The sequence below is a fragment of the Anopheles ziemanni genome, chromosome 2 (assembly GCF_943734765.1).
Source record: "Anopheles ziemanni chromosome 2, idAnoZiCoDA_A2_x.2, whole genome shotgun sequence".
Classification (NCBI taxonomy): domain Eukaryota; kingdom Metazoa; phylum Arthropoda; class Insecta; order Diptera; family Culicidae; genus Anopheles; species Anopheles ziemanni.
In genome coordinates, this window is record NC_080705.1 from 58,024,033 (window position 1) to 58,039,250 (window position 15,218).

At 46.0% G+C, this 15,218-nt stretch overlaps 1 protein-coding gene across 1 annotated transcript in view; it reads right to left on the reverse strand.

Moving 5' to 3' along the window:
* Positions 1-15,218, reverse strand: part of LOC131281794 (formin-binding protein 1-like) — a 62,460-nt gene that overhangs the window by 1,741 nt on the left and 45,501 nt on the right. The window contains exons 2-9 of the mRNA XM_058311144.1: positions 15,093-15,208; positions 6,098-6,151; positions 5,491-5,926; positions 5,228-5,406; positions 4,955-5,144; positions 865-1,211; positions 644-787; positions 112-263 (exon numbers count right to left, since the gene is read on the reverse strand). Coding sequence (XP_058167127.1) covers positions 112-263; positions 644-787; positions 865-1,211; positions 4,955-5,144; positions 5,228-5,406; positions 5,491-5,926; positions 6,098-6,151; positions 15,093-15,208 — 1,618 coding nt within the window. The remainder of the gene's footprint in view (positions 1-111; positions 264-643; positions 788-864; positions 1,212-4,954; positions 5,145-5,227; positions 5,407-5,490; positions 5,927-6,097; positions 6,152-15,092; positions 15,209-15,218) is intronic.

A 15,218-nucleotide genomic window follows, 5' to 3' on the forward strand; every position in this document is an offset into this window, starting at 1 on the left:
AATTGGATTACAAAAAATAGACAAATACAAATGGGATTAAGAAAAATCAATAAATGGGGATCAAGTGCCCAGATTGACACCCGATTGGCAACACCCAACCAAAAGTCGTACCATCGAATGGATAGAGCGCCCGGCACGTTCCTAATGGTTGGTCTGCATCGTAGTACTCGTCGTTTAGCGGCTGTTCGTTGGTGCTACCCTGGCCCGAACCGGGCAGTGAGGTGTGCGATGTACCAAGTCCACTTTCCGGACTCGCCGAGCTGCTGTTGATTGTGAAGAAAGGAAGAAAACAAGTGCGAAGGTACCATATTAGTGACGTTTAGGCTCTATCGCTACAGGCGCTGTAGGAGGTGTGTGAGAGCGGGTTTGCGGGAGGAGCTACGATTAGTTGTTGTGTTTACTGTTAAAGGCTGCTTGCTGCTAGTGGCAACAGGAATTTGTTGACAAATTGTTGTACATAAAATTCAAAATCAAAATTTACTAAGACATACGATACGGAGGTGTGTTAATATTGGGATAAAGAAGGAATTCCAAGAGAAGGAAATCGAACTACACACGATCATCGAGGAACTACAACTACATGTCAAAAGCTACGCGGGGTGAAAGCGATAGTAGGAATCAAGAAACAATTGTTCAGTTGTACCCGTTGTTGTTAATGTTAAGCCCATTTTGCGCTTGCTGTACACTACTTTCGGAAGCTGACCTGCTAAGGCTACCGGCATCATCGGGGTGATCTTCACCGTTGTCGTCGTGGTTGTTCTCGTGATTACTGCTACCGTTGGAATGTCTGGAAGGAGGAAATAGTGTATGGGTAAAATAATCCGCCCTTAGAAAGCAACACAAAGTACAGCAAATGATACTCACCTGGATACACGCTGGCCGTTCTGTATCACGCGGTTCGCCTGTGGACTGTGCTGGTTGCACGTTTGACTGTTGGCCTGATCCAGCAGCTTCTGGTAACGCTGCAGCTCGATCCGCAGCCGGTCCAATCGGTTAACCGATTCGTTCAGCTGTTCCTCCACCGTCCGCGGGTCGCCCAGCATCGAGTTGGCCTCGTAGACGCCCTTCATTTTCATCAGTCCATCGCTGGCCGCCTGCTCCTGGGCGACCTTCTGCTGTAGCTCCTGCACCTTGGCGGCAAGCTTTTTTCGCCGTTGCGTCGGTGGCAAATCGCTGAAATCCTCCTTCAAACCGTCCGTCGAAAGGTTGTTCTAGAGAAGGGCGGAAAGAGCGCGGCGGAGGGAAAACGTTAGAATGCCACTAGACTAGGCTTCTCCATTAGTATTTCCTCCTTGTTGGGACAAGGTGAATGTGCTCCAGAAAAAAATGTACCGAAACCTCATGCATAAAGGATTCAAATAAAAATAATTAAATGGCCAATATGTTACATTAAAAAAAACACACACAAAATGTACTCAACGTAATCGAAACAGAAATCATATAAAACAAAAATATCACACGAAAGCAATGGAAGATAAGTACAATATTTACAACACACACACACACACACACACACGCTGTAAACAATTTTAATCGAGCAAACATCAAATCAAACGGAAAATACATTTTGACACACCACGCATCACGCACTTGGCAGCAGGTTATCACACTCATTACCTTAACATTTATGCAGGCTTCGAGAATCTTCTGGGATAATTTAGTAGAAGTGTAGTAGAGTTGGTAGTAGTGGGTGCAATTTTGATATTTTTGCAGACAGTTTAGCAAACGGTAAGTAGCCAGCGGAAGAGGAAGCGCGTGAAACACATCGAAAGCACCACGTTCACAGTTCAGCATCGTCAGCCGAACGCCAGCAGCACGAACCAACCAACCGACACCAAATACGAGGGAAGGTAGTAACCAAAATGCAACGAAAGCAGATGATGTTTAAGAAAAAGGTTTTAGTGTTTTGTTTATAGTATGAGTTTGTGTTTGCATGTAAAGAGTGTTTGAATTGGGTTCATTTAGGTTTCGGTTGGAATGGTAGCATGAAATAAGATAGAGGTATGGAAAAAAACATTGCACATAAGAGAAGCGCACGTAAATAAGCTACACATCTACTATTATGGTTTTAGATCAATTTAGTCTAAAAACGTAAAAATGATGGATAAATAAAGCATACCAAACGGAAATGGTACAATAGGGGATACTTTTTTCGTGAAATTATTAATTATTGAAAATATTAATTTATTAAATCATCAAAATATCGTGGGGTTACAGTAAGAGCGAACACTAAGAACGTGGAATAATGTGACGCATTGAGGCTATAGTTTTAATAACTTTTTTAAATACGAGACATTATTCCTGAGGCAGCAACAAGTTTGAGTATGTACAGATTACATCACTCACGCTACAATAACCTTGCGGGCATAAAACACACACGCAACAGGAAAAAGCTCGAAACCAGACAATGGATTTGAAGAAAAAAACTGGAACAATGAAAAAATAAATCCGCTGCTAGAAGCCGTTGCGTGCGTGAACGATATCAAACGCTTTAGCTGTCGGGTCACGTTTGCAAATGATATCCGCGGACGAAGGACGAAAGGGACGACACGGTGGAGTCCATGAAATGTGTTTCTCTCTCAGTACGGATATCGATTCGCGAAGGGGGTTCGTCTTGTAAAGCTTATCCGTTAATAATGTGACACAATTCGAAGGAACGACCGTCGGTGGTAACCGGAGGGGGTGGTTTTGTGTCTCGCCATTGACGAGCTCGGTTGTTTTGTCGCGACAGTGTCCCACTCCCTCAAGAACTGCTTGCTGATTTTCTATCATTGCCATCCTTAACCATTTGGTTTGCGTACTTATTGTAATTCAATCCGGCAAATCCTTATTGCATGGCGTACCTAACGAGGCCGTTCCTCGGATACGAGACTGCATTTCATTTTTTTTATTTGCATTCCTCTTGTTATGGAGAGTGCGAGAGTATTTAATGAGTAATTAAAAAGGGCTATAAGTTGAATATTATGAACCGACGGAAAGTCCCCAATCAAGAAGAAGCCTTTTTTTTCTTTTGCAGTTCCTGTTTATGTGTCATAACTTATTGTTTGATTTTTGCCTCAACTTTCGTTATCAAACATACATTTTAAAAAAATCGCCTAGAGACTGTTATTGTAAAAAAAACATCCGAATCCGATAGTGGCCAGCAAGGGAACAACATTTGCAAATGAACAAATGAATGCAACTTATTTGCAACATTTAGCGTTTCCCAAAACGTAGATGTGGTTTGAAGATAAGATTAGAGATAAATATAACGAACAAGACACAACAGTCCCCACCCAAGATTTGCGGTGCGGGGTCGAACAAAAACCATACACGATGAAACTCCTTTTGGGGCACGGTGAGTAATCGTGAAAAAATGGAAGATTACTCGTCATTCCTAAGTGAAAATGAGTCATCGGAACCGTTTGTAAATGGTTTCCAGGCGGTTCAGCAAAAAACCGTTTACATTATGCTAACCGAACACCAACGCAATATGCACGAAACAGCCGACCTTCTGTAGGAAATTGTTGGGACTATTTTATATGTATTTTTTATTCTATTGAAGACTTTTTGTTGTTGGGATAGTTTCCAATTTTTCAAGTCTTAAGTAGCCTCCATTAACCAATTTGCAAGCCAATTTTACCCGGAGGTCTTATTCGTGAAACGGAAGGTGCCGATGTCGTTTGTCAAGTGTAACCTACGCTCGTTGGCACAAAGCATCAAGCACTACACCACCCCCTCCCACTGTTTGATGAGTGCGTTTTTCTAACCAAAAGTTTGTCTTAGAGGCCAAGTGGCAAGTGTGCTTTAAAATGGCAGGCAAACACCTATCTCAGCGCCACAGCAGAGGGTTTCCCCGCTAATGAGATGCTTGCTCTTCAAGTGGCAGCACTGTGTCAATTTGTATGTTGAAATGGAAGAATATCTCTAATCTTAACGACCCACCCACCAAGGCACGACGAGAGAAGGAAGTTACGTTTAGCTTGGGCCATAGAAAATGAAGAAAAGACGAAGCCTTAGCAATGATAGATAAGCATAAACGCATATTATGATGAAAGCAGCTGGGACAGCAGCCCGGGCAAGCAAGCTTCACAAGATGTACTGACATTCGCCCATACTAAGCGAGAAGAAGAAGAAGAAGAGGATAAATTCAGGAAAAGTAACACAACTCTAAATGAACAACAGTCCGAGAACCGACATCGTGGAACCCAGTGGAAGTGTGTGCAAGTCTGTGGCAAAGGGCAACACTGGAAAACGATTTTGCGTGCGATAGCTTCAGAAACAGCACCAAAAGACAACAACAACATTAGACAAACGCACACGTGCTTTGATTTTTGAGTGCAATTTCATTTCCGAATCTCCAACGGAACTCGACGGGTAAAATACTCACTCCATAAAAAAAACATTGTTGATACCGCCACACGTGTATCGTCAGTTATCAGCAGGATTTATTTTTATCAGGAAGTTTATTTCCCGTTTCGAAGCATCAAAAGAAAACACGCCGAACGGGTGTTTGTTGTGATTCGGTTAGCATGTTTGACACATTCAGCACCGACCAGAAGAAAAAGGCGCAATCCATTGCATGGCGAATAATAGATGATACGTAAAAAAGTAAATGAATGAGGATAAGGGTTTTCAACAGAATAATGAATGAAATCAATTTAAGAAAAATTTACATATGGAAAAATAAAGGATATAAGAACAATAATTCTTGTAAGACGATAAACATATGTAATTATTAAAACGCAATAAAAATGTAAAGGACGGGAAAGTATAACCAGTTAAAAGATTTGACAAAAACAAAATGAACACACGGTATTGTTCTAGCTGTGAATTAATTTCGATCGCATTGCTTATACAAAAGGAGGATCTTACAGAGGAAGGATACTATACAGATGTTAAATTTTAAATGCGGACGAGAAGGTAGACATATCGCGTTTGCGTTACGACAGGCATACAAGACGGCGAGCCTTACCTTGTTGCCGGTGAAGATACCGAAAATGCCAACTCGTTTTTTCAACTTATCCTTCGTCGTGCCCTTCCCCGTCATGTGGTTCAGTCCGGTGCTGGAGTTGTGGGTCTGCGAATTGTTGGCGGCGTCCGGGTCGGGCTTTGAGAGATCCTCGAACGGTATGTCTCCGGGTGGTTGAAAGCCGGACTGATATCTACGGTTACGACGGTAAAAGGAAAAGATCGTTTAGCGTAAGATCATTGTGTGCAGCCAAGGAAATAACGAGCGTGCGCATACTTCTCTATAACAATCATCGAATCGTCCTTCTCGTTAATCGAATCGGCCGCCTTCACCATACCCTCCAGGCAGCGGGCAATGATGGGCGAAACTTCGTACTCGACATCTGCCGACCGTTTGATGAATTCCTTCATGCCACGTGTTCGCTTTTCGTCCAATTCCTGTAGCCGGTTGAACACCTGCAAGTGTGAAGGGAGGAAACAAACGGACAAAAGATGGTGGGTTAGACGGTTGGATCGACGCCGTGGAATACCGCACCATACCTCAGGCAGGGCCGTTTGGTAATGCTGCTGCTGCAGTTTGTTCGTAATCTGCAGCTGATTGGCGTACTCGCTCTTGGCGTCCTCCGACTGGCTGTTGCGTATGTTCATGTTAACCCGTTGCTTCTCGACATCGGCCCGGCTCAGGTGGAAGTCGGCGTCCGCCTTTTGATAGCCCTCGAGGGCCTTCTCCGCCTCGCGGAACGCCTTCTCGTAGCTCCGCTTCGCCCGCTCAAGCGTACCGATCTGTGTGTGCAGGGACTGGGTCAGCAGGGCGCCCTGGTTAAGCGACTTTTTGCGCTCGTCCCGAAGATTTTTCGCTAGCAGCGTAATGCCCTGCAGCACCTGATTCTGAAGATTCTCCGCCACCACCTCGCGCTGCCCGGCCAGATCGGCCACTTCCTTGAGGACGTTTTTGAAGGCGATCAGCGTGGAAAACCTGTGCGGAAAGGAAGGGCATGAGAATTACACTCGCTGTTTGATTATCTCCGCGTGGAAGTGCAGTTAGATTCGCCAAATAAGTATAATCCACTCTCAGGTGCTCGGACGTTCGTTCTAAGATCCCTCCTCCGGCAGCGAATTGTCATTGATTCAGGTAACCAGTACTTACTCATTTTCTTCGTCCTCTTTGTTCTTTTTGGGTTGGTAGTTTTTCACGAGCCGTCTGCAATAGAGAGATGCGAACGAAAACCACAAGTTAGAGACTTAACGGAATGAGAAGAAACAAAACAATCAAAATGGACAAGAGTAGATCTAGGTTAGAATGGCAGCCTTCGAATGCCTTAGGGAATCATCCGTGACGTAAGAGTCGTCAACGCAACAGCCGCAAAACAAACCACGGATCAAGTGTCAAGCATCAAAAATCACTGATTGGTACCTGTCGTTGGGCTTGACACCGAACCAGGCTGGTCGTGGGTTGGTGTTTTGAGCGGCGAGGGGGGCTGTACATTGGTGCAGCCTTAGAAGGCTGCAGCATACAGCTGGTAAAAGGCAGCATAAAAGAGGGGCAGAAAAGTGCAACAACAATCCTGTAAAGGTGCCATTGGCACAGAAAAAGCCCACAATTACTGACACTCTTTGCGTTTGGGCCGGTTAGCCGAGGAGTCGGTGTCCGTGGCACGATATTCCCATGCCATTTATGTATATTTACGTACACGCCAGCACCGTTTGGGATTTCGTTTCGGAAGATTAGCCTGTTTGATGATCGGAATTTCGTTGCTGCGGAGGTTATGCAGTGTCGGTCGCTGATTGAAGCCCGCTAGTACATTGTCATTAGGTCCGGATCTGTGGCCATTTCAAAGCAGAAGCCATACTTTAACCAGCAATGCGTTGTGTTGACGACAGCTGTAATCACACGCGGCGTTCTTTTCCCCCTTTCGGCACATCCAGTAGAACGGAACGGAATGCAGTTGGAAACGGAAAGCCGCCACCCGATCGGCATTTGGATTAGAACGAAGGTATAAATGACCCGATCTTGCCATCCATTTGAGGCGCACAAAGTGCTCGGTACGTACGACGTTGCAGTTGCATTCCTTTCGCGTGATCTACCGACTGCGGCACAATGATCGTCGTTGTGACGGACGTAGGTTTTGTGTCATCGGAGATGGGTTTCCGTGTGGTGAGCGCGTGGGGTGTAAATTGTTTTAGATGAACGCATGAGCTGCTCGGTGTGTGACAAAACTTTCTCGAAGCAATACAACAAAATGGCGGTTGAAAAATCAAACAGAGAGCTCTAAACAAAATACAATATGTCCTGTGAAAATTCAGTCGCTTCTATCTGATATACAGATATTGGAAACGGGTTAATAGACTGTGACCGGCTCGTCGGTTATCAACAAAATCAACAAACAATCACCCCAATGATTGGGGCAGAAAGATAATTATCTTATCATTTAGCAAATATTTGTCAACGTTTATGATGCGCGAAAATATCGGAAACACGATGATGATTTAATAAAGCGCAATTGGTTATCAAAACCCTCTCTATATTTCTCCCTAATTACCCTCCATAAGTAATGAGATTTACGTTTACGGTTTGCGTGGAGGTAAGCAATGAGCTTCAGTAACGCATGTGAGTTTCAGATCGATAATTAGCATTATCCGCACGCACAACAGGTTCGACTAATCTAATTTCCCGATAACCACTGGTGCGATATGGGGGCATGGCGTGATATACCCCTACCACCAACAGAAGAGGATATCACGCAGGTACTCAGAGGGGACGCATGTGGTTATTTGTTTTTCCTTCGTGCACAATCTACACTGACCTTCTTCAGCAAAACGATATGTAACACTCTATATACTACTGGCCCTGCGGGGGTACTACATACAAAGCAGATGCGTCTAGAGTAACTACCTCTGTGATCAGTTCAACGTTGTTGGGGAGAAGTGAGCCACCGGATCCGTTACACGTTGCACTTTCTAGCCATGCGAACAGTAGCTAGCTGCAGCCACAACAACGGTTGGGGTCTTTGCAGCAGCGATCTTGCCAACACCAATATGTCTATACTAATCATCATTGCCTGCGAACATGTGCGAAGGAGTGCTCACTTTCTACCCACCGCTAGCGGACTGTCCTACAACCTAGGAGGGAAGGGTTTCCAACCAGTATACTGCTTTGCTAGTTCCATGAACGAGATCAATGAAACGGGCGCCACCATGACGATCAACATCGCGAATTCCTTATGATGCGTTTATGATCGCATGCATCGGGAGCGGCGTTGACACATGCAGCACACACAGGCCATCATTTGCGGCAATCATAATTGATACCACACACAAACACACTGGAGGGAGGTTAAAACATACTCGCCGGACGGACATGTTGCATTCGACCGGTTTGTAACCGCTTTGCAGCACCGGGTTCACGTGACACTGATAGGAGTCGGACGGTTGTTCCTGATGACTCGATCGGGTTAGCGTCATTGGAGATTGATTGCTTTCTCTGGGGAACTCGATGGGAGGAGCACGATGGTTCGTGAACATAAATGAAAGTGAATGAATGAAGCGGTCTCGGAACTGCCCTACTGGGTGTGGCGTGTGCATCATGCAACCAAGAGTATTCAGAGTGCATATGGGCATAAGGTTTTAACTGACCCTGGCAACTACAACAACTATAGCGAATCTGACACGCTCCAGTGAAGTGATTGTAAGATCACGAGCATTGAGTTAACGATAATAATTAAAAACAGAATATGCCACCCTCCTCCTCCGCTTAGTCAATTGAGCGTTGGTGGCAATGGCCAGGATCAAACGAGACGCTGCTAGTCGCCGGACACTTGGCGTATCTCGGACCTATGGCGGAATTGGAGAAAGTTTTCGATCTGTGTCCATCGCCGGCCAATCGCCGGGGCCCGGGGGGAGAATTGATGGCCATCGACCGATCAACCGGTCAGCGTCGGGGATTGGAGATCGTTTAAGCATTGAGGCTCATCGAAAACTCATGAACCACAAGGGGGATATCATCGCAGGAGAACCGATATCGGTATGCGGGAAAGAAATCGTTATTGTTGCTTCTTGATGCGTTTGCCGCACCGGCAACATAACCTAGTTTACAGCGTACACTGTAACCTGTCCATCTGGAGGGTGGGATGATGGTCGGCGAATTTTATTTCGCTGCTTTCTTCCTCAGCTCACCGCCAGCCTTACCTGTGGCTCGATGGAAAAGAATCGATAAGCCCGTCCTCGGGCGACGCAGAACAATAGGAAATTTCTCTCAAAAACCCGCTCAAGAAAAAAGGCTTCGTTCGTTCGAAAATAAACAAACCAAAGCCGCACGATCGACCGGATTCGGAGAGTGAGGGTAATTGGAATTCGCGAAAAGTTGAACTGTTTGCCCACATATTTTCTATTTCTTCAACCGGCTTAAGCCAAATGCCCCGCCCCGTCCATCGGGAAGGCATACCGTTCGGCGGTATGTTTTAATGAGTTTTCCGGTTTTAACAGTAAACCAAGATCGGCTAAGATACAAAAAATAATCATTCCACCAACCGATTCCATCTTATGTTCGAATCATTTTATGCCCTTTTTTTATTTTCTTAGTTTGTTCATGGTCGTTATGTAGAATTATGACACAGTACGGTACCGCTAAAGCAAAAAAAAAACAATGATCAACGGAAGAGATGGCGAGATGTAGATTATAGAAAAAGGAAAAGACGTAAATTCCAGACTCTGCCGTCCGAAATAACAAGATTTATCACCAGGTAGCGATCAGTGCCAAACGGAACCGTTGAACGCTAATGCCGGTTGAATTTAAATCATATTGAAGCGATATTTTACGAGACGGCATCGAAAACAGTTTTACTTGCTGTCACAGCAGGGATACGAAAAAAAACGTATCATAATCAAAAGGTAATTCGTTGGAAGGCTTTGAAATTCAAATATTTTGCTTTGACAACGGAATCGATTTGAAAATAAGGAAAGTCCTTGATCTTCCTCCCAACAGGTGTGCGGCATTGTTGTTTACTAATTTTCTCCTTTCGCATATTGATTTTTGATCAAAGTTCCGGAATCATAATTTCACTCACTAATTTAGGCCGCTTAAGGTCTCAATCAAGCGGATTATGGGAAATCTAGCTAAGACGACACAACCCGAATTGCAAATCCAGGAGGTTCCCCAAGGCACGCAGTGGATTGAATATGATTTAGGAATGAAATGGAAACTAAAGAAATCAAGCTGCGTGTAGCGAAAACAGCCAAATTCCTTGTGTCGCAACGGAATTTTGCCGCTATCTGGATGAAGTTCCATTTCGCACGATGCGGCTTTCAAAGCGTGCTCGGTAGCGAGGGTTGAATGTCTCGCCCGATCGATTGTATTAAACCGTCACGTCTTTCGTTCGTGATTGAATTCGCATTCAAACGGTCACGTCATCGATCTTGAAAAGGCAAGTAGTAGGAAAAAATGACTTGCGCATATGAATCATATTAATCGATTCAAAGAATACATTTCAAATTCACTGGAACAATGTATGCAAATTTCTTCGAAATTTTCTTTTTTCGACGTGGTGATTCAAATTTTTCTTAACGGCAAAAAACGAACAATTGCTCAAGAATGCAAGCACCCCCAATGTCTCTACATTTCTTGTTCTCGGCTGACGTTGTTTAGATGCAAACGTAGGCGGACACGGTATGCAGTTTACAAACATTAAGGCTACGTAAGAGCTCTTCGCATCCGCCCAAAAACTCACCTCCACCAGAGCGAATGCCTTCGAAAGCGGAAGCTGAATGAAATGAATCTCAATCGAGCAAATGGGGAGAGACGTGGGAGTTCGTGGTGCCAGCCAGCCAGCGCATTTTCTATTATAAACACGTAAGATCGGTGCGCACGGAAGCCAATGGCCGCGAAATCTTACTTACGGTAATTGGCACGCGCGATGTTGGAACCGAACGCCCACCGCGCGTTCGTGAACTCTTTTTGGAACAACATCAATCTCACTGCGCACGCAAGGAGGAGAAGGAGGATGAACACAAACCATAAAACCAAATAAACCACAACCACGCTGCTTCGGCTTCTCTTACTTCGACTGAGATTTTTGTTTTTGGGTCATTAAGTCACCTAAGTTTGTTCGATTCCGTCGCACTCTCGCCCGAGAAGCGTCTAGAATGGCGGGCATCACTATAGTTTTGTTGAACGTGAATCGGGCAAATTATAAGATAAAATTAGATCGCAAGAGCAAGGTGGAGCACTGCGTCCGGTCACCGTTGACCGCCGGCACATGGGAATGGGACAAGCGGCGATCCGGCAACTGAGGTCGCGAAACGGCAGGTCCTTGCGCTCGCGACATTGATCGCGTTTGAAAACGCGTAATTAATTCGCTCGCGATTTTAACTCCACCCGTCGCTTGTCGGTCGTAAAGACGCCATACTTATTGGAGCGCTACCCCTTTTGATCGGAACGAGAAACAGATTCGAGAAAGTGGATGCCTTTCCGGACTGAAGCAAGACGTTGGCTTAACGCTTTTAGGTTGTGGTAGACAACAACCATCACATTCGACAAAGGCGATCGTGAACGAATTGACAAAATAATCCAAACGGTTGCCGATGGTATATTCTTCACATATACGTTGGACCAGTGGAACTAATCAGTTGGAGGACTTGCAGCGAGACATACCCTTGAGCACCTTTTTCCACGTGGTTGCGTTTGTTGGTGTGATGATGTGACGAAAGATCATGGTCAAACGGGGTGTCCTACACACAGGTCTCCTTGAGGTTACTTGACGCACGCACATCGAATGCGTTGAAAAATAGAAATGCGGCTCAAGAAGATTTTCAATGAGTTTCCAACGCGTCGCGTTCCTTCAAAATGGAGGGAATTATTAAAATCATTTTGCACTTTTCTCCCCGGAATAAATTATGCTGTCGGGGCAAAGAACCTCTTAAACGTTCTTTTTTTTTTTATTAAAATTTACGACAAATTACCCATCGAAAATCGATTCACCGTCGCAATGCCGGCAGATCTGTTCAGATTCAACAACTGGCGCGAGAGCCGACAGAGGAGAAACAAGCCTCGATGATGGGTGCAGCAGTTTTGGGCAAACTTTCGCAACCGGTTCAGCGAACTTGAGCAGTTACCTTGGCCACAATAATGGTGGTGTTGGTGGTTACGATGGTGGCTGCTGGCGAGTTTTTGTCGCCGTTGGGTTTGATCGCTTGTGTTCGTCCATTTGTTTCGTCTCGGTTTCGATCGCTGGAATCAAGCGTAGGATGCTTCGTTATCCCGGACGAAGAACGTTCGTTAGTTGGACTTCATCGCTAAAGCAGGAACACCTAACATTCGGAGGACAACGAACATTACGTCAACAGGCGGCTTCGAACGACATACACACACAGACAGATACCTCGATCGGAAAGGGGAACAATGGGATGAAGGAGAGACATCTCGTCAGACCGGTTTCCCGATTCGGTAACTAGTAGTGTTGCGGGCCCACAGGGGACAGAGACAGGATGGTTTTTAGGGATTCGCAGCCAACGGATGGAACCTGATGCCAAAGAACATCCCTAAGGAAGAAGAACTTGTCTCACACGCCCTCCTCTTGATCTATGTGGCATTACGCCACTACACCACCGGACTCACAGAAGGAATGACTGCAATCGAATTAAACTTATGCCGATGAGCTCATCCTCTCCCACAATCCTCAAAAAGGTGTCGTGCTATAAACAGATTTTAAACAGGGAGTCCCGGATCCCGAAAACCAAGCGGTCAGTTGCGCGAGCCATAGACGACGATGTTGAAACTGTGCACGAACTCTAGCATAGGAGAAGCATGCTAACAAAAAAAACAGGGAAACGCATTTCCGTGTCATCAGGTTCCAATCGGGGTGGGAAGATTAATATCTGCCAGCCTACATGTAAAAAAACGCCGTCGCGGCGATTTGGGACGGAATTTCTCACAGCGGCTAAAAACAAACAATTCGTGTCGTTAAGATTCGCTCCAATTTTTGGAAGTTTTAACTGTAATGGGTCAAACACGACCCAAAGCGCATTAGTAACACCAGCACGTCGGCAAGAAAAATGAAGATTCCGAAATGTAGAGCATCGTGTCGGCTGCAGAACAGTGGTCACGATCTCTCTTCTGGTTACGAATAGCCATATTCTCCGCCAAGACCGATGCACATGTGCTGGGCCCAACCATGGACTCAGGGCGCCGGGGGTTTAGGGAGTAGACAGCAAAATCTGACACACCGAAACCATGACCTATGCTTGCAGAGGTACGTACAACCATCATGGAAGTCAGAACGTCGTGGCTTAACGTCCTTCCCCTTCTGGATTTGGGATGTTCTTGTACTCCTGCCCCTCCCGTCAGTCGTCGCCGGGCAGCATCCGAGCTTTGAACGACCTAAACCAGTCCCTGACCCTTTCGGAGGATGATCGTACGGTGGGGACCAACATCTGGTGCAGCGTCGCGATCCGTTCTACGCTTGCACCAAGCGAGCAGCACAAGCCACAACACAGGGTCGTTTCTTGTCGGTGTCGGCTCGTTTGGTAGCACGCCAAGTCGTTTCTCGCACCGAGAATACCGTGGTGCACTTTTTTTTCTACCCTTTCCTTCTCTAGCATGAACGCATGATGCACAAAGCGAAACGATCGGAGGCTAAACGGAGGGCTTGTTTCTGTTCCCGAAGAAGATACTTTTCGAAACGGCGTAAAGAACGCAAAGCGGGGATACTGGCAGGCCCTCTTCTTAACACTTCTTCCTCCTCGGAATCTGTCCAATTGCCACGTGTGTGTATGCCGCCGGAGAGCGCGTACGTGTCAATGTTTATTTTTAGTCCGTGCACTCTTTGAGATGAGTGTGGAGTCCCGAACCCCAGCAGAGAAGCGGGGATCGAACGTTTGCACGACGTCGTTGTCGTCGTCGTTGCAAGGGTTTTCCCGAGGGTCACGCACGCCGGGGAGCTCAAGGTTTGTGTTGGGAGGTCGAGGGGCACGGAAGGAATCGCTAAAGAAAGGTGGGGGGCAGGATACTGCCTTCTTACCAGAACCCTGGCGTAAGGCACGTAAAGGCAGATGAACGATGGTGGGCGCGTGTCTCGATGTAGTCTGCCCCCGGTGTACTACCGATACGACAAGTTGCGAATGAAGCCGGCGGGAAAGAATACCAATCCGCGAAGAAAAACCTTACATCCCCCCGTGGGTTCGTAAAAAAGAATAAAGTTTTGCCAAAGGTACAAGAACACATCTACCGAAAACAACCGCACCGCTTCCTACATTCTCTGGTGGGTTTTCAATGAATGAAGGAAAAATAAAAAAGAACTACCCAAAGGCAACCCTCGATTTCGTGTGGTTGGGTGCGTCGATTTTCTTTAGTTCTTGCCACTGGCGTACGGAGTCGAGTTTCGACCCCAGAGCGCTGTTTACGCACATGTTTCCCCTTGCCATTTGCGTGTAATTGGAGAATTGTTTACACTCAATTCGCGTCTCGATGATCGAACCGCGGAACAGGAAATGCATCCATTCAGCGTCAGTTCCTGGACGAGGTACGCGGTCTCCCTCGGGCGCTAGGGTTAAGGAACTGTGCGGTTTTGTGGTGCAGCAGTCCACCAACGCGCGAAGGTTAACCCCGCACGAAGGGAGTATAATATTTTGTACTGGCTTTGTACGACGAACGCTCTCTCTGTCCAGAATACGACGGCGGCGCCGCGGAATGGAAATTTAAAGGAGTAAAAATTCATGTCTCCCGCATGCCAGCATATTAATGACGCAAAAACCTTATTTTTTCGCCATGCACGAGATTTACGAGGACCTATAAATACTGGAGCAAACTAAGCGGAACCGTCGTCATTCCGCTTGGCGTTACTCAGCCGTCGTTATCGGGCAAATTTTGAGACGCCATTCGGACTGGATTCGACCAAAGAGCCGTGGCGATGCCTTTCCCACAATGTGTTTGATGCTAAAATAAAATGTATGATTTTTTTTTTGCGTGAACAAGCTACCATCAAAATGGTAAGTAATTTATGACATCAACACGCTGAGAAATATGTTCTGGAGTGGAGCTCAGGTCGTCTCGTACGCGGTTTCTCTAAACACGGCAAAGGCCTCTCTGGATTGTTTACCAGCGTTTTGACTGAAATGCTACTAATAATAATGGTTCGTCTATTGCCGCTTACCTAAGCTTTAGTGCATATTCGACTTCGATGGCACTGCGATCGCGGATGAAGTTTCCAAATCGCTCGAAAAAGTCAATTCCTTTCTGCGTGTGTGTTGCTAGGTTGTCGAACTGGTCCTGTAAAGGG